Raw genomic sequence first — 19,090 nt, forward strand, 5'->3', positions numbered from 1 at the left:
TCTGAGAATTTAGAGTGTATATCTCACACTGCCAGGAAAAACCTGTGTGTGTGTGTGTGTGTGTGTGTGTGTGTGTGTGTGTGCACCTGGTATTTATCACGTTATGGGGACCAAATGTCCCCATAAGGATAGTAATACCAGTAAATTTTGACCTTGTGGGGACATTTGTGAGGTCCCCATGAGGAAACAGGCTTATAAATCATGCAGAATGAGTTTTTTTGAGAAAGCAAAAGTGTGCACAGTCTCCTGTGAGGACTAGGTTTAGGTGTAGGGCGATAGAAAATACGGTTTGTACAGTATAAAAACCATTACACCTATGGAATGAACCCTTAAAACATGGAAACACAACGTGTGTGTGTGTGTGTGTTGATGTTGAGCAGCAGCTGCGGCGCGTCTCTGAAGCTGCTGATATTTAATACACACAGCAGATGGACACACACACATGCAGCATCACTGTCTGCTATTGTTGAGCGAACCAATGGGACGAGTGAGTGAGTGTGTGTGTGTTCATCTCAAACTCAATCGACTCTCATCCGCTGCTCAGGTAACACACACATGTTCTCTCAGTGTGTGTCTGAGTCTCTGCACGTGCTGCTGTCCGTGTGTCTGGATCAGTGTTGGAGTTGTGTGTGTTTCCCCTGATGTCCAGTGTGTGTGAACGCGTTTATCGTAAACTAAGATGCCTCTGACCGGCGATGAGCTGCTCTGCCCGAAGTTCCAGCCCAACATCTTCGACTCCACCCGCTGCCACGACTGCTTACGACAGAAACACCTGCACAACACCTGCAGCAGCGCCGAGCGCGCGCCCGAGCAGACGGCCGCGCGCAGCGACGACAAGGACACGAGCGCCAAGGTGAGACGCGCGCACAGGTGACGGAGAACTCATTCATATCTACGAAACACAGACATACATGTAAATGCTCAAAGATGCTGAACAGAAACCAGTGATGTAATTCACCTCACAACAGTGAAACACTGCTGTGTGTGTGATCTGTGTGTGTGTGTGTGTGTGTGTGTTTAGAGTATATTGAGTTCTCTATAATGAGTCATATATAATGACAGATGCGCTCAGACTGACTGAATCATCAGCTGTGTGAAGCTTTAAAAGATTAAAGTCATTAAAGTAGTGTAAGAGTGTGTGTGTGTGTGTGTGTGTGTGTGTGTTCGTTCTCATTACTAATAAATGAAGACAGATCATTTTCTTCTCTTTGTGGCATCAGAGTAACACAATACATTCACAGATAGACTGCAGCTGCTGAGATCTGAACTGAACCTGAAACTGCCTTACAGGAACAGTTCACCCTCAAAAACGATTCTTTTAATACTGACAGACACATAATAATCACTGTATAAAACAGAAAACGTGTTTTAAGCATTTGTAGCATTTGTTCATTCGGCACTAAGACGCTCAAATGTTGTGAGTGGATGGTAGACCATTACTGTGTGGTTGCTAGGATGTTCTGAGCCCTGTTTACCAGTAGTGTTACTAGTTCAGATGGTTGCTAGGGTCATCTGTGCGGTTGCTAGGGTGTTCTGATGGTAGCTAGGTTGTTTTCAGATTCTGTTGAGTGGTTGCTGGGGGTTCTGGCTAGTTTCTAGAATGTTCAGATGGTTGCTAGGTTATTTTGGGTAGTTGCTAGATTCTGTTGAGTGGTTGCTGTGGTGTTCTGAGTGGCTGCTAAGGTGTTCAGATGGTTGTTAGGGTCATCTGGGTGGTTGCTAGGGTGTTCAGATGGTTGTTAGGGTCATCTGGGTGGTTTCTAGGATATTCTGATGGTAGCTAGGGTCATCTGGGTGGTTGCTAGGGTGCTTGGATGGTTGTTAGGGACATCTGGGTGCTTGATAGGGTGTTCTGATGGTTGCTAGGGTCATCTGGGTGGTTGCTAGGGTGCTTGGATGGTTGTTAGGGACATCTGGGTGCTTGATAGGGTGTTCTGATGGTTGCTAGGGTCATCTGGGTGGTTGCTAGGCCGTTCAGGTGGTTATTAGGGTCATCTGGGTGGTTGATAGGGCATTCAGATGGTTGTTAGGGTCATCTGGGTGGTTGCTAGGGCATTCAGATGGTTGTTAGGGTCATCTGGGTGGTCTCTAGGATATTCTGATGGTAGCTAGGGTCATCTGGGTGGTTGACAGGGCGTTTTGATGGTTGCTAGGGTCATCTGGGTTGTTGCTAGGGCGTTGGTTGCTAGGTTATTTTGGGTAGTGGTTAGATTCTGTTGAGTGGTTGCTGGGGGTTCTGGGTGGTTGCTAGGGTGTTCAGATGGTTGGTAGGTTATTCTAATTCGTTGCTAGATTCTATTGAGTGATTGCTAGTGAGTTCTGGGTGGCTGCTAACATGCTTTGCATAGTTGCTAGGGCGTTCTCAATGGTTGCTACTGTATTCTAGATGGTTGCTAGGGCGTTTGGATGTTTAAAATCTCAAAATGTATATGTTCATCTGTATTTGATTAATACTGATATTGCAGCTGACGATTCTTCACTGGTCTGAAATAATGATGAGCTGAAAAGCCACAAACCAGACCGAGTTACAGCTGTGAAACTTTAAACCAGTACAGTGTGTGTGCGTGTGTTTGTCAGACACTGCATGTGAAGTCCATTTAAGTTGCTTCGTTTCTTCAGAAACCTCCAGTTAACAGGCCCGAAACATCATTTAATTTGGAACCAGAAATATCTATGCATAAAGAAGAACTGTGTGATTTTATTCTAAAATTACAGAACCCCTGACATTACTGACGTAGAACCATAACCTTTAGTATAAGACATATTCACATTCGATAAATCTTTAAAAGTGCAACATCCTACTGTTCTGATGCCTCAATGTTTCATGAGAACACAGATCGGTTCAGCTGTATGTGCTGCTCTCTGATTGGTTGGCTGTGTTCTGTCCACCAATCAGGACGACTCAGACGTGCTGTCAGTGGTGAGCAGCTACTGTGATGTCAGCAGAGGGGGACGGGGCTTTGAGGACAGCTCCCTCTGCATCTTGAGTCCCGATTGTGACCTGTACCTGTGTGACGGAGACGACGACCAAAGCTCGGACAGGTAAGGCTGCTTGTTTTCAGCGTTGAAATCTGATTGACATGTTGAGTCTGTGCTGTAGTTTTGTTATCTATCTAGCACTAAATGCAAATTTTACTGCACACTGTGCTCTCAGAATGTGTTTTGGTGACTTTTGGGGATTGCACTCTAGGTTGTCAGTGTGCTGAGTTCTGGCATCATATCCTATTCTTCCCTTATGTATCTTTCATCCCAGTCAGGGTGACGATTCCGTGTACAGCAGCTCTGCCGGTACAGAGGAATACTCCTCCAGCCTCCTCCATCATCCTTCATCCTGCCGTAGAATGACCCGCTTGGATCCGCCACCTCACCGGACGAGCCCTCGAGGCTGGACAGAGGTGTCTCAGAGTCACCGTGATGGTTTTGGGCAGTTCGGTTTTTCTCACGGTGAGGAAAACACCAATATCCAGTTACCAATCGAGCAGCTTGTGGTGTTGTTCGGATAGTTAGAGTGGCAGTTTGAGGTGTCAGGTGGTGTCGGGTTGCACCGGGCTTTTCCTGAGCGCTGCGTCACGGTGCACGAGTGCAGTATCATTTCACATATTAACACAGGTCATGATCTTGTCTCTCTGTCCGCAGGCAGTGTGAAGGAACGGAGAGAACGGGAGAGCGGATATTTCTCTCTGGGAAGGGCTGCGGGTAGCAGAGCCTTCCGTGATCAAAGCCCTCCTGCTCCCTATCGGCACTCTGAGAGAGGGCATCCTCTGCCTAGCAACAAAAGCCCCGAACCCAAAGCCACCATTCCATTTCGGAACCCGGACCTGGGTGTCCCTTCAGAACGAAGGACCTCCGAGTTTCAGAATGCAGAGCAGCTTGAAGAAAACTATCCTCCTGATCCGGTGGACCTCAGCCTGGAGGTTGAGGCCCTCGCAGGTCCCCGGGCCCTGAGTCCCACACCTTTCAAACAAGCGGAATCGTTCGGTGGCTCCGGTCGAAGAGGTGGACGAAATGCCCACACGTCTCCCTTACGGCAATCGGGAACACTCAACTCTCCCCAAAGAGGTTCTGGCCTCTCCCGTTCCTCTTCTCCCTCCCGTAGCACCTCACCGTTCAGACGGGCCGAGTCCAGCTCCTCGCTCAACACGGTTGGCTTTCGGTCTAGCGGAGTTTCACATGGACAAGATCGGGCACCGGTCAGCCCGGCATGGAACAGTTACTCTGGAATCCTCCGATCGTTTGCAAGCACTGCGGGCACTGTCAGTAGCATCAATAAGTCTCTCTCTCACATGGATTTGAGAGGCACTTTACGGAAACCTGAGACCAACAGCTCCTTCGTTGGGTCTGCGGAGAACCGTGGAAGCTCGTCCCCTTCCAGACGGAGTTATGAAGGTCCTGCTGTTAGGAAAACTGAAACGAAAAGCCCTTCTTACGAGCGTGGTCATGACAGACAGAGTGCCTTCTCCTCAGTGGGCCGCTATGACTCAAGAAGCTCATCCCCTTCCAGACGAAGTTATGATAGTCCTGCTGTTAGGAAAACCGAAACGAAAAGCCCTTCATATGAGCGTGGTCATGACAGACAGGGTTTCTCCTCGTCCTCCTTGAAGAGCCGCTATGATTCCAGAAGCCAGTCCCCGAAGGGGAGGCCGGAGACAAATGGCTCATCAACTCAGATTCAAGAGGGTCGACGAAGCGCGTCTCCAGTCAGAAAGGGCTATGGAACACCAAGCCAGTCGGACAGAAGATCCATATCTAACGGATGGAGTCATGACAGAAAAAGCCCCTCCCCATCCAGAAAAAGCTACGAAATGCAAAGCCAAGCCACAATGAAGAAAACAGAAGCCAAGAGCTCCCTTCACAGCTACAACCGAGACAGCCGACTCTCTTCCCCAAGTAGAGGTCATCACCAAAACCCTGGCCTTTCGTCACTTCGTAAGTCAGAAACAAGCCAGTCCTCATCAAACCGTGGTCCCAAGAGCCGCAGTACCTCCCCCACAGCTCATAGCCAATCTCCTCCTCGCAAGTCAGACTTGCAAATGTCTACACTGAGACGTGAGATCACAGAGCACGTCCCTCTGAGGAACACTATGAGTGACAGAACCGGCTCCTCCTCATACGTAAGAAACGCCACGAGTAACCAATCACAGCACGACTCATCGGGCCGCTGGAGAGGCTCCACCCACTCTCTCCACAGCCAGTCAGTCTCACGTAACTCCTCCCCCTCACGCCACAGCAGCGAGAAGAAACCAATCGGCTCCTTTACAAAATCTGCCTCTGTTGCCTGGGAAACACCACGAGATGGAGGCAAGAGGAGCAGCGTGAGGCAGAACCAGGAGGCGCAAAACTCCACGTCCAACAGCCGACGAGCGCAGAGCCGTCACAGAAGCCCGTCCCCTCCGGTCCAAAGACACACGTCTTCTCAGAGCTCCATGGACTCCGAGTCGAGTCATCTCTCTGCCGGGTCATCGGGTCTCAACCGAGAGGAATATGCCATGATGGCTGACCTTCCCAAGGTCAAAACAGTCTTCCAGAGGGAGGGACCGAGCCACTTGAGGAGGATGGAGAGCACACAGAAACGAGAACTTTCCCGTTACAAACCAGCAAGGTGGACAGAAAATGAATGATTACTAATCATGAACAAAGTAACACAATATAAAAAAAGAGGGTGTATTTAGCAAGGTTGTCTTAGTTTCCTAGTCAGAGTGTACTAAATATGAAATAAACATACATGTAAGGCCCAGAGGATGTGTAGAACACTGTGAATGATGTCAGATTTCATATGAGTCTAGTCAATCTTTAAATATGGTCAGACTCGCAGGAGGAAGTGACCTGAGTTAGCTGAACCTTTGTTTATGTGTTTCTAGTCACTCACAGAGCAAAGCTCCTCACTCGGAATGGGACGAACTAGAGGATGACAGAGACAGCGGTACACTATCAAGGGCTCACTCGTCCAGCTCCCTACACACACAGGTAAATAAAAACCTACACAAATCCTGCAACGTTCACATGAAAATATTGAATGCAATAGACTAAAGCTAAGGATAAAAGATTCTAAAGAAGTTTCTAAAGGCCTATTCACGCCAAGGCTGATAACTATTATCGATAGTGTTATTATTATACTTATCGTTAGTGTCATTGTTATAGTTGTTCTTGGTGTGAACGGGCCTTTAAAGAGAGTTAGGTACCAGTAAGAAGTAATGCATATATGCCATGGTAATGTACAAATATTACACTGAAGCGGCCTGTCGCCTGCGTATGACATTACACTGACAGTGTACGAGAAAAACAATACACAACCCTTGAACCGTTGAGTCCAGCACATAATGAGTAGAGTGAGGAGTATCTTATCCTGAACGACATCAAAAACCAAACACACACCATGGCTCCTGTTTACACACACGCCCGCTGAGGTCCGAGAGCGTTAACCTGTGTGTCAGCCACACTGCTCATGTATTTCACCCGTGTTTGTGACAGAGAGCGAGCAGTCCGGCCGCAGAGCAGATGCAGTCCGGCAGGAACCCGTCCAGAGCATCAGGACAGAACCAGGTACAGTAATACCGGCGTGTGCCTGCGGAGGCCCTGTAGTTTGAACTCTGCTCAGTGTGTGTGTTTGTTCTGCAGAAATTGCACAGACCATCGGTGTATTTCTCCTGCAGCGTGGAACAGACCGATGAGGAACCAATGGAACAGGCACGTCATCCCCACACGACACCTATTCACCCTCACATATGGAGTAAACCGTGTTTCCAAAAAAAGTCCTGAGTGCTTTTTTAAACGCCACCGCCGGCGTCTTTTTCTGCAGCTCAGAGGGTCTTTTCAAGTTGAAAAAAGTTCAACTTTTCTGAAAGAAACACCCTACGTCAAGCGCCTTTTGACAGCTGACCAATGACAAGCGAGTAGCGAGACCTGTCGTTTCCATAACAACAAGAACAACAAGAAAAAATGGAGACGGTGCCGGTTGATAGACTTTTATTTTATTGTTGTGAACCGACATTCTCCTCCCGGTTAACTTCAAAATCCAAAGCGCTGCCCACAAGGCTATCGGAGCAGTGTGTCGGTTTTTGAAGTTAACATGAACACCGCTGCTCTTTGAGCGTCCCTTTTTCCAGTCTCGGCTCGTCCCCCCTCTCTCTCTCCCACTTCGCTTCCTGTCTAAATACTGCCCTATCAAGTAAAAGGCAAAAATGCTAAAATAAATAAATAAATAAAACACCAGCGCAAGAGCGAGCTTCCTCTTTTCTCAAGATTCATACGATTGCAGCTGTTGTTATAGCAACAAAAGACGCCCTCGGCTGCAACGCTGCCAGATTTTTTTTTACTAAAAAAAGCGCCGTTGTCAACTTTTCCTTTTCAAAAAAGACACCAAGTGTGAACACAGCCTTACTCATTGCTGTACCAAACCTGTATGACTGACCATCTTCCATGGAACACAAAAGGAGATTTTAGACAGAATTAGGCAGCGTTAGTCACCATTTACTTTCTTTGCATCTTTCTCCTTATACAATAGTAGTGAATAGTGATCGTTCTGCCAAACATCCCGTGTGTCATACAGGTTCAGAACAACGTCAGGGTGAGTAAGTGATGACAGAATGTCATTTAAGTTGCTTAAAGTAATCTGTTATTGGATGTACGGTCCCTTTAATATTTATATAAAAATTATATTGTTTATGTTGAAATGTTTCAGTACTTAATTTTTGTTGTTGTTTAACTTTAAGGCCTGTTTTCACAGACAGCGCTTAGATTAAGCCAGGATTAGGCCATAGTTCAATTAGGACATTTAAGTAGCTTTTATAAACATAGCTTTTAAAACTACTTACATTTTTATGAAGTTGTTTTTATGCCGTTTTAAAGACATTACCGGTGGTGAGACAAAACACTGGAATTGACATATTTTTACCCTTATGAAAATTAATCATGGTTTTACTACAAAAAAAGAAAGAACATGGTTTCTAGTTAAACTATGGTAACAACAAATTAACTATGGTTTTGTTACATTACCAAAGTTTAACTGTGGTACGCCAAAAAAACGTGGTTACTACACTTTTACTGTAGTAAAACCGTGGTAAATTGTCGTAAGGGTATGTCAATACAAGTTTCTTTCAGTTGGCACTAGACTTAAGCCTTGTCTGAGATTTAGTTCAGTTTTAGTTTTAGTTGGAGTGAGAGCTGAAGTGTTGAGTTTCCTCATGACTTTAGCAGCAGCTGGACGGATTAATGTGAGTGGATTGTGTGGGGCGGTTCTGAATGGATACTGAGCTGCGCCGTTCTAATTGGTTGCTGTGCAACTCTAGGCAGCTCTGATTGGTTACTGTGCGACTTTGAGCGTTTCCGATTGGTTGCCGTGCTGCGCTGGGCGGTTCTGATTGGCCGCTCGCTTCCGCTGAACTGTAATCGGGCTCCGCCCCGGTAACGCAGACAGCAGCGCGAGTTCCGTCAAACTTACGCTCCGTTCTGTCGATTCAGTGATTAAAAGTGTTGTTAAACATGATGGTCTTTAGTTTTAGGGAAACTTGAAGGCGCCGAAACTCCTCACATGCGTCTTATATAATCAGAGATTGTGCTTGTGTTTGTGCTGCGCTGGATTGAACATCATGACGGTCAGTTTCACTTTAATTCACTTTAATATCCGTCGCTGTGAGTGTAAACACGGTGCTGGTTTGGTTCTGTGTGGTTCTGTGCTGTGTAAGTTCATGTGGGTCACTGTGTTTGTGTGTTGGGGTGTTGTGTTTGCACACACTGTGTGTAGGTGGGTGGTTCGTGAGCAAACACAACTTGTTTTTATATTTGTGTGTTTCTGCGCGCGCGACACACCCCGCTTCGCGCACGCGCATTGCTCAGGCTGATCTTGGCTGGTTTGTTGGTGATGTAAATACACACAAACTCACTGGAGCTCACATAAATGCATTTAAATGAGTTTGAGCTCAGCTGTCATCTTCACACGTGTGTGTGTGTGTGTGTGTGTGTGTGTGTGTGTGTGCGCACTGTAAAGTTTCAGCACTTCTGCAGTGTCTGTGTGTGTGTTTACACAGATTGTTTAGTGCTGCTCAGATGAGGCATAATTTAATCTGCCTATAATGCGGCATTGCATCTTTATACTGAATTTGAGCAGGCACAGAGCAACCTTAACTCAACTGTGTAAAGACGCCTTTAAGACATATGATCATGTTCAGTGAGTGTGTAACACTGGATCATGTGTTTCTTTCTAATGTTCCTCTGTGTTTGTTAGTGTTTCTGTAAACTTTGAAAGTATTGAATCATTGTAAAGCGCTTGAATCATGAGGAATCTGTTGATATGATGAACGGTGAGTCAGTGTTTCGTTGAGATCTCCTGTTCTGTAAGAGCTTTTATTGAAACTCAGCTGCTCAATTGACTCATTCTGAATTCATCATATTTCTGCATGATCGCATGAACCGATGCCTGCTGGGTAATCAGAAACACGGCTTGTTCAGACACATGCTGCTATTACTAAACCTCACAAGAACTGATCACCACAGTAAACCGTGGTAAAGTGCACAGAACTAAATCAACTGACTGTCCTACTATCTACTATAGTAAAATTAATAGTTATCTATTTGTATTTTTGTGTGTATATTGTACGTCATCAGTGAAAAGGAAAACATGAAAAACCACCAAAACATGTAGAAAATGTCATAAAATGCATAATAGTGCAATAAGGGTGTTATTGGTTAAAAGTTGACATAAAATGTTATATTTTATAAGCCAAAAATGCTTTGTTTAGATTTGTATTCTTTGTCTATTTTTGACACAACAACAACAACTAATAGTAGCCTAACATCTAAACTAGCTTATCAACTAATACTAGCCTTACAAGTAATACTAACAACTAATACTACCTAATTCAAGTCTCACAACTAGTACTAACAACTTATACTAGCCTAACAACTAATATTAACAACTAATACAAAGCCTCACAGCTAATACTAACAATTAATAAACTTGCCCAACAACTAATACTACCAATTAATACTAGAATACTAACAACTAATACTCGCCTCACAACTTACATTAACATCTAATACTAGCCTAACAACTAATACTAAAACTAACAAGCCTAACAACTAATACTAACAACCTAACCCTAACTAGCCTAACAACTAATACTAACTAGCAACAATACAGTTAGTCCACAGTTCAATACGTACCTCGGTTTTTTCTGATATCTTACCACTTCAGTGTTTTTTTTTTTGTTTTTTTTTTCGTTTTTTTGTTTTTTTTTTGGCAACAAATTAACAAAATACTTCCTTAAACATCTGTACATTGACAAAAGCGTGGTTTAGTATATGTCTGCTTATTTTTCTTTTGAGAGAGGTTTTATATTTTCGTTTTTTACGCAAAATAGAATGGGTTTCATTCATACTGGACGCTAGAGGGCGCCCTCGTGCAGTAAATCCACACATGCATCAAAGAAGTAGCGCTGATTATGTTCTGTTCCAGCTTCTTTAATGTGGATAAAGACGTCGCTATTGCTGTGAGTCTGTGACTGGATAAAAAATATATAACGTTAAACGTTTAGAATGATGAAATGTAAGGACAATAAACACTCGTCTGCAATGACATATGGTTTATCTGTGTTCTTCAAGCCATCTCGTGTATTTTCATAAGCCATTGCTAATCGACATACATAGAATATGAGCATAGAATTTATTGTCTGCCTCATTCTGTGATGAGAATCCACATCAGATCACACAAGGAAGTTATTTCAAACACTCGACTGATGTTGAGAATTAAAAACAAGTTATAATTTTTTTTAAACTTTTGTTTTTATAACTCTTGTTGGACAACAGGTTTAGAAAGGCTTATCATTGCATGTCATTAGAATGGAAGATGCTCTGCGTGTGTTGCTTTTTCAAATATAAGTGGGGAAGCGTTTCCTCATCTCAGCATGTGAAATCGCGAACACACATACACCAAATTCTGAGAGAAATAAAACAAGGAAGTTTAAATGCAAAACCGAAAAACCGCAATTCACAAGCGCGTATTGAACCGTGGAGGTCGTACCGAACGGTTCGATATTATATTGAGAATTGCGACATCCCTAATACTAACACATACTAAACCTAACAACTATTAACAACTAATACTAACCACCATTACTAGTCTAACAACTAGGGATGGGCGATATGGGCTTAAAAATGTATCACTGTAATTTTTGGTATTTATTGCGATAACAATATTGATGGTGATAATTCAGGGAAATCGCGTTTCTTTAGAGAAAAGTATTATCTTTCCTATTTCTACCCCAAATAGGACTTTCTGTACTGGAAGCTCCTGACATTAAGACGAATTCCTTGAGTGTGAAACACACTTGGCCAATAAAGCTCTTTCTGATTCGGAAGCCGGAGGGCGCCCTTGTGCAAAAACTCCACATATGCTTTATAGTAGAAGTAGTAGTAATGAGGACACTTCAGGAATCTCTAATCCAGTTATCGCTTTAGCTGAATAAAACGCAGATAGAAGAATTATAACTGAGGAAACTTGAAGACAATAAACATACGATTGCTACAATATATGGTTTGTCTGCATTCTTTAAGCAATCTGGGGTATTTTTATAAGGATAAAGTATATTTGTAATGCAGTGCTAATTGACAGCCTTTATAACACTATAAAATAGTTTTATTTCAGCCTCATTCTGTGATATGAAGCCACGGCGGATCACAAAAGGTTATTTCAAACACTCGACTATGTTATGATGTTAATTTGCAGAAAAAGCACGTCAATAAATGATCCCTTTGTTGGACAACAGGTTTGTAAACAAGCTCAAACACATGCAAAACTGCATCGCACACGTGCTACTAGTACAGTTAACGTTATTCAAGGCTCAGACCGATTTTTGTCTGGTTCTGCTCAGTTTTGACCAAACCGATTCCAGATTGGAGCTCCTCATTTAGTGATGTACTAGTTTCACGTCCGCCTTCAGCATGTCACGCCGCACTGTCGCACATAGAAAAATGTCATCAACTACGATTTATTGTTATTATCGCGGGAATACTAATTCTCATTTTATTTTATTTTATTTATTCTTATCTTACTGGTATATCGCAAACGGTAAGATATCGCCCATCCCTACTAACAACCAATACTAGCCTCACAACTACTAATAACAACTAATACCAACAACTAATTCTAGGCTCACAACTAATACTTACCATTATATACTAGCCTAACAAGTAATATTAACAACTAATACTAACCTCACAACTAATACTAATCTAACTCCTGTGAATAAAAGTTTCCAATCTTACAAGCAATAGGTCAAACAGGCTCAACGTTTGTGACACAGCAGCAGTGCAAAATCATGTTTCTGTTCTCACGATAGAGACGAGTTTGGCTAATATGATCAGACCGACCGGTGCTGGTAAAGTGAATGTGCTGTTATTCAGTCATAATGGACAGCAGCAGTTTCACCATCACTGTCTCATGTTTCCTGTGCTCTTGTGTTTGTTCCTCACACACTCACACTGATGGTGACACTGATGTGTGTGTGTGTGTGTGTGTGTGTGTGTGTGATTACGCTCGTCTGATAAAGCATCTGTCTGTCTGCAGCCTGACCTGCTGAACTTCAAGAAGGGATGGATGTCTAAGCTGGACGAGAGCGGAGAGGTGAGACACATCTGTCTGTCCTTCAGTGTGAAATGATGCTGATATGTGTTTGATGACTGACCACGTGTGTGTGTGTGTGTGTGTGCGCAGTGGAGGAAACACTGGTTTGTGCTAACGGATGCTGGACTGAAGTACTACAGAGACTCTGCAGCAGAGGAGGTGAGAATCACGCGCTAACACACTTTTACCAGCGTAAACTCTAATTGATTTCTGTGATCAAAGCTGCATTTTCAGCATCATTACTCCAGTCTTCAGTGTCACATGATTCTTCAGAAATCATTCTAATATGCTGATTTGCTGATTGTATGTCCGTGTGTTTAGAGGGACGAGGTGGATGGCGAGATCGATCTGAAGTCGTGTGTGAAGGTCTCTGAGTTTGACGTGGAGAAGAACTACGGCTTTCAGATTCAGGTCAGTACAGGAGGAGGATCGGATCGCGTCTGGACTCGCTGCATTCCTCCTGCAGATGGGAAATCAGCAGCATCTGATCTGCAGATACTCAGTCTGTTCTCTGTGTGTCCCCTAGACCAGAGACGCCGTCTTCACGCTCTCCGCCATGACGGCGGGCATACGGAGGAACTGGATCGAGGTTTTGAGGAAAAACGTTCGTCCCGGCAGCTCTCCAGACCTCACACAGTCAGTCTGGCTCACACACACACACACACACACACATGTTTGTTTTTGTGAATTGTGGGGACTTTCCATAGACTTCTATAGATTTTGTACTGACCAAACGATATTGTCTATCCCCTAACCCAACCCTAACCCTAAACCTAGCCCTCACAGAAAACATGTTTGCATCGTTACACTTTCAGATAAACATCATTTACTATTTTTAATCATTTTTTAACATTGTGGGGACCGCAGGCCGGTCCCCACAATGTCAAAAATTTCAGGTTTTACTATCATTGTGGGGACATTTGGTCCCCACAATGTAGCAAAAACAAGTACACACACACACACACACACACACACACACGCTAATGATCACACAACTCATTCTGCATGGAAACGTGTCACATTTTGGAGAAAATCACTATTTTTTGCAATAATTTATTTTATAGACATTATATTTTGAGCCATGTGTCACATAGATTATAGTGACGTAAGTTTGATGGAGAGCACGGAGTATGACTTAGATCTGATTATCAGCAGATTCATAGTCATTAGTTGCAACGAGACACTAATGAATCTGTGCATGTGTGTTTCAGGCTGCCCAACTGCAGCAGCAATAAAGAAAACTCCCGTCATTCGTCATCCCTCCGCCTCCGCAGCCAATCGGAGGCCTCCTCTGGCAGCGCAAACCCCGCCCACAGCAAATTCGACTATGTCGAGCTGTCACCAGTAACCACGCCTGCTACCCCCGCCTCCGCCAATCAGAGAGAGTCGGGGGAGGGGCAGGTGAGAGAGCACAGCCAATGGCAGGAGGAGCGGCCGCGCGACGACGCCCACAACCAGTGGGAGGCGGTGCTGTCGCGGAAGGGGACGGGCCAGCTGTCGGAACAGAGGCGAATAGAGGAGGAGATCGAGAAGAAGTGGGCGGAGTTTGAGCGGCTGCCGCTCAAAGAGACGAGGTCGCTCCCGTCGATGGGCTCGCGGTCGAGCCCGTCAGCCAATCAGGCGCTGGAGAGGGAGGTAGTGCGTGAATAAAGTCTATCTGCTCTCATGAATGACTTTATGAGAACTGAATAGAACACAGAGAGACGCGTTAACCCTTACGCGACGCATTCGGAGCATTTCTGACCTGAAAGAATGTGGGGAAAAAAAAGAAAACGTTACGTAAAATTATTAAGTTGGCTTGAGAGAGCCAATTTACTGAAATATTTACACTTCTTCCTCTTCTTCTGAGACTAAAATGATCAACTCTAACTCCTCCTAGAGCTTTAACTCTTTAACTCCAAACTCAGCCCAGATCTTCAGACTGATCTGAAGTTACTGTTTCTGTATCTTCTCTAACTGATCAGACTCACGAGTTACATAAATCTAAAGATTAAAAATCATAAAAATCCCACAGACTTACACTGACGGAATGTTCAAATGAGCAACACTATTCACACTCCAACTGTTTGATTAGTGTTGCTGGTTAATTATGGTAAAGACATGCTAGCAACTTGCTAATCATGCAAGAAACATGCTAGTGACCTGCTAATCATGTTAGGAACATGCTAATAACATACTAACCATGATAGAATCATGCTGGCAACATGCTTGTAACTTTGATCATGCTAGAAACAGACTAACAACAATGATAGTAACTTGCTAATCATGGTTGTAACATGCTAACAACATTCTGTCTATCTATATATCTAATCTTTAAAACTACTTCAAACTGAAAACCTTGTAACTTCTATCTTTTAAAACTTTTTAAACTTCCTGCTTCGCTTTCTCAAGCCAGTTTTTTTAATCTATAGTTATAATATAAAATGCATCAATACTGACCTGGAAAACAGGTTAATGCGTGGTAAGGGTTAACGATCACCTGAACAAATGACTGTGGGAGCTTTATAAAGACCTTATTCACAGTCGTTTGTGCTGCTCTGTGTGCGTGCGTGTGTGTGTGTGTGTGTGTGTGTGTGTGTGTGTGTGTTTGCATGAGCATGTTTTCACACTTCCTGTCCAGTACACCTGTGCTTCCTGCAGAAGGCTTTACCTCGGCCTGTCTCTCTCCTGCAGGTGGCGTCTCTGAGGCAGCAGCTGGTGGAGTTGCGGGCGGGGCAGGGGGGGCGGGAGGGGTGGGCGGGGCGCTGCGGGGCGGAGTCAGGCTGCGGCGAGATGCTGCGGCAGATGGAGCGAGCGCACAAGGAGGCGCTGGAGGAGCTGGAGAAGCAGCACGCGCAGCAGATCAGCGCGCTGGAGCGGGAGAGAGACACGCTGCTGAAGGAGGAGACGGACGCCACTGCGCGCGGTAATGAACCGGTCGCTGGAGAGCGCGCTCGCTGTCTGCTCTCCCATTGGTAGTTGACGCTGGACTCCTCCAGTGTGTTCAGTTCTGGTGATCAGCAGCAGTGCTGAATGTTCGCCGTAATGTAGACGTGTGTGTAACGCGGTGTGTTTGTGTTGCCAGTGATGGAGGCATTACAGAAAGCACACAGAGAAGAGCTGGAGAAAACCGCACAACTCAGAGAGACTCATGGGATGGATTCACATACATTTGACAAACAGCAACAGTGAGTACACACACACACACACACACACACACACACTCACAGACATGTGCACTGCAGGAGTGGGGTCTAGAATTCATGTGTGTGTGTGTGTGTGTGTGTGTGTGTGTGTGTGTAGGGCGGAGGTGGCGTCTCTGCGGCGGGAGCTGCAGGCTCTGTCGGAGCGATACTCTCAGAAGTGTCTGGAGCTGAAGCGAGCGCAGCAGCAGAGCCTCGACACACACCGGCTCATGAGCCAGAAAGACACACAGATGGAGCAGCTGAAGAAAGACAACCAGGTGACACACGCCGGTCCTCACAACACCACAGAAAACCTCAGTTTGAGCACCGTTAGTGTCGAACAAAGGCTTAACAAAAGTCTGAATTATCACTGAGGCTATAATGTTTCTTTTAATCTTTTAAACTCGAGTTTGAATATGTGGGAGCGTGTGATTGTTTGGGTTTGTTGTGTGTGAACGCGCTGTATTAATCTGTGCGTGTGCGCGTAGGATCTCCAGGCACGTCTGTCAGAAGAGGTGAAGGTCATTCGGTCTCTGGTCACAGGTCAAGGGTCAGATGGGGTAACTGACGGCACTGAGAGGTCGTGGTGTGAGACGCAGGTGATGCAGAGACTCCGTATCACTCACTGTAATGTGTTTCTGTACTTCATGCATATCCAACAGATCAATATCAAACCGAATCAAAAGCTTGTGATTTGGTCAGTAACCAGCTCTATTATCAGCACAAAACAAGCAGTACATCTTAACATAAATGATATATGTACTTCATTAATGAATTATTGATTATATTTGAATAAATCACACATTCATGAAAACATTTATATTTTCTAATTTGCTTTAAAACAGTGAATCTTTTTGTGAATCGATCATCGTGAAGTCACTTTAAATCATGTTTGAATTGTTTCCGAATTAAATTAGACCTCTGCTGTGTTGTTTCTTTATGTCAGTGTTTGCTGATTGCTGTGATGATCATGTGTGTGTCGCAGGTGCTGCTGCGTGTGCGAGAGAATGAACTGCAGTATTTACACAAGCAGCTCAACAGCCTCCGCAACCAGCTTCACTTCCTCACCACGGTAACACACCCTGTGTGTGTGTGTGTGTGTGTGTGTGTGTGTGTGTGAGAGAGTGCGTGTCCATATTTAATCCGTGTGAGAGTGTGTGTGAAATACATGTGTGTGAAATGCATGTGTGTACATGCGTAACGTGCGTATTTTCCATGTGTAACGCACTTGTTTCCCACGTGTTTCCAGTGTGTCCATTTGTAGAACATTTCTCATGTGTGTTCATGCATTTCCTGTGTGTAATACATGTTTTCTGTGTGTATGTGTGTCTGTGTGTCATGAGTTTGTGTCCATGTGCAACACATTTTTTGTGTCAGTGTGTAACACGTTTGTGTCTGTGTAACACATTTCTCATGTGTGTGTCAGTGTGTAATGCGTGTGTGTAATGTTTCTTGTTTGTGTGTCAGTGTGTAACACGTTTGTGTCCATGTGTAACATTTCTTGTGTGCGACAGTGTGTAACACGTGTTTGTGTCTGTGTGTAACATGTTTCTTGTGTGTGCGTCAGTGTGTAATGCGTGTCTGTGTGTAACGTTTCTTGTGTGTGTCTGTGTAACACGTTTGTGTAACATGTTTCTCGTGTGTGACATTGTGTAACAGCATGTTTCTTGTGTCCATGTGTAACATGTTTGTGTCCGTGTGTTACACATTTCTCGTGTGTGTGTGTCCATGTGTAACACGTGTTTTTGTTTGTGTCTGTGTGTAATGTGTTCCTTGTGTGTGCGTCAGTGTGTAACAGGCATTTGTGTCCGTGTGTAACACATCTTTCTTGTATGTGTGTGTGTGTGTCAGTGTATAACATGTTTGTGCCTGTGTGTAACACGTTTTTTTTGTGTGTCAGTGTGTAACACGTGTTTGTCGGTGTGTAACCTTTCTCGTGTGTATGTCCATGCGTAACACGTTTGCGTCCGTGTGCAGCAGATTTCTTGTGTGTGTCAGTGTGTAACACATTTGTGTTCATGTGTAATGTTTCTTGTGTGTGCGTCACTGTGTAACAGGTGTTTGTGTCTGTGTGTAACGTGTTTCTCTCGCGAGTATGCATCTGTGTATAACGTGTTTGTGTCCACATGTAACGCATTTCTTGTGCGTCAGTGTGTAACTCGTGTTCGTGTCTGTGTGTAATGTTTTTCTTGTGTGTAAGTCAGCGTGTAATGTGTTTGTGTCCATGTGTAACATGTTTCTCACGTCAAACTTTTTTTTTTTCCTGTTTCCTGTGTGTAACGTGCGTGTTTCCTTTGTTTGTCTGTGTGTAACGCGTGTGTCTCTCGTATGTGTGCATGTCAGGAGAAGAGCAGCGTGTGCGAGCGCTACCGTGAGGTGTGTGAGGAGCTGAGCGCGATGAAGAGCCGCAGCGAGCGTGAGGCCGAGACGCTGCGAGAACACCTGAGACTGGCTCTGAGCGCGCTGCACGAGGGACAGCAGACGGACAACACACACGCACGCACGCACACACACGCCTCCTGAGGGGAGGAGCCTCAGTCACGTGCCTTCATTTCAGCCCAATCAGCTGCAGGGATTCCGACCCGCCAAACAGCTGCAGGACACTGGAACAAACGCTTCTGCACTTTCTCACGTCTGCATGTGTGTCCAACTCCTGGAAACAAAACTGGAATGTCTCACTGTTGCTAGTGTAGTGTGGAAGAACTACACACACACACACACACACACACACACACACACACACACACACATACGTATGAACAATCAGAGTCTCACTGGGATTATCTGCCAAACTAATATCTGATTATGTGCCTCCTGTTCCAGAATGTGTGTTTCTGTGTGTGAGAGAGGGTGTGTGTGGGTGTGTTTGTTCAACTGCCTTTGTGCCACATAAACAAAAGAGCTTTGCATTAATGAGCCATTGTTTTTAAAAGATGTTTGCGTTTCTTGTTGTCATATTTAATTTTTAGAGTTTAACGCATATGTAAACATATCGGACTATGACTAATAAAACTTGGGTTATTTGGTCTCGGTGAACTGCTCTTTATTTCTTATTATAATGGTGTGAATAATCATAACCATAAATGTATCATTGTTTGCTAGTGAAACTAAACCAAAATGGGTGAGTTGCATGTTACTAACCAGCAGACTGACTAATGTATGTTAGAGATTATTCTTCTACAGTGATTTAAGACAATGTGAGTGTTGTGATATCAGTAGTAATACTGACTTTAAAAGTCTAAATCAGCTGTTTTTGACTCAAGTCCACCCATTATCCAGAATAATATTCAATGACATCATGGCTTTTCCA

The 19,090-nt window shown here is 44.4% G+C and overlaps 2 protein-coding genes across 3 annotated transcripts in view; one reads left to right on the plus strand and one right to left on the minus strand.

The window, feature by feature from the left end:
• The window catches only part of LOC127162127 (GTPase IMAP family member 5), a 269,255-nt gene that overhangs the window by 134,090 nt on the left and 116,075 nt on the right, over window positions 1-19,090 (minus strand). The window lies entirely within an intron of this gene.
• LOC127161814 (TRIO and F-actin-binding protein) lies at window positions 543-18,806 on the plus strand. Of its 2 annotated transcripts, XM_051104564.1 has the most exons (18): window positions 543-853; window positions 2,897-3,042; window positions 3,254-3,444; window positions 3,637-5,599; window positions 5,859-5,964; window positions 6,469-6,540; window positions 6,616-6,684; window positions 12,560-12,616; window positions 12,707-12,775; window positions 12,938-13,027; window positions 13,143-13,252; window positions 13,828-14,251; window positions 15,290-15,521; window positions 15,681-15,783; window positions 15,899-16,058; window positions 16,269-16,379; window positions 16,766-16,852; window positions 18,124-18,806. In XM_051104564.1, the coding sequence occupies exons 1-18, from the start codon at window positions 680-682 to the stop codon at window positions 18,301-18,303; spliced, it is 4,344 nt and encodes a 1,447-aa protein (XP_050960521.1). In that variant the 5' UTR covers window positions 543-679; the 3' UTR covers window positions 18,304-18,806. The 2 variants fall into 2 exon arrangements, with proteins under 2 accessions (XP_050960521.1, XP_050960527.1); XM_051104570.1 differs by lacking the exons at window positions 543-853; window positions 2,897-3,042; window positions 3,254-3,444; ... (2 more) ...; window positions 6,469-6,540; window positions 6,616-6,684 and adding an exon at window positions 6,720-8,591.

This window comes from Labeo rohita, chromosome 3 (assembly GCF_022985175.1).
Source record: "Labeo rohita strain BAU-BD-2019 chromosome 3, IGBB_LRoh.1.0, whole genome shotgun sequence".
Lineage (NCBI taxonomy): Eukaryota > Metazoa > Chordata > Actinopteri > Cypriniformes > Cyprinidae > Labeo > Labeo rohita.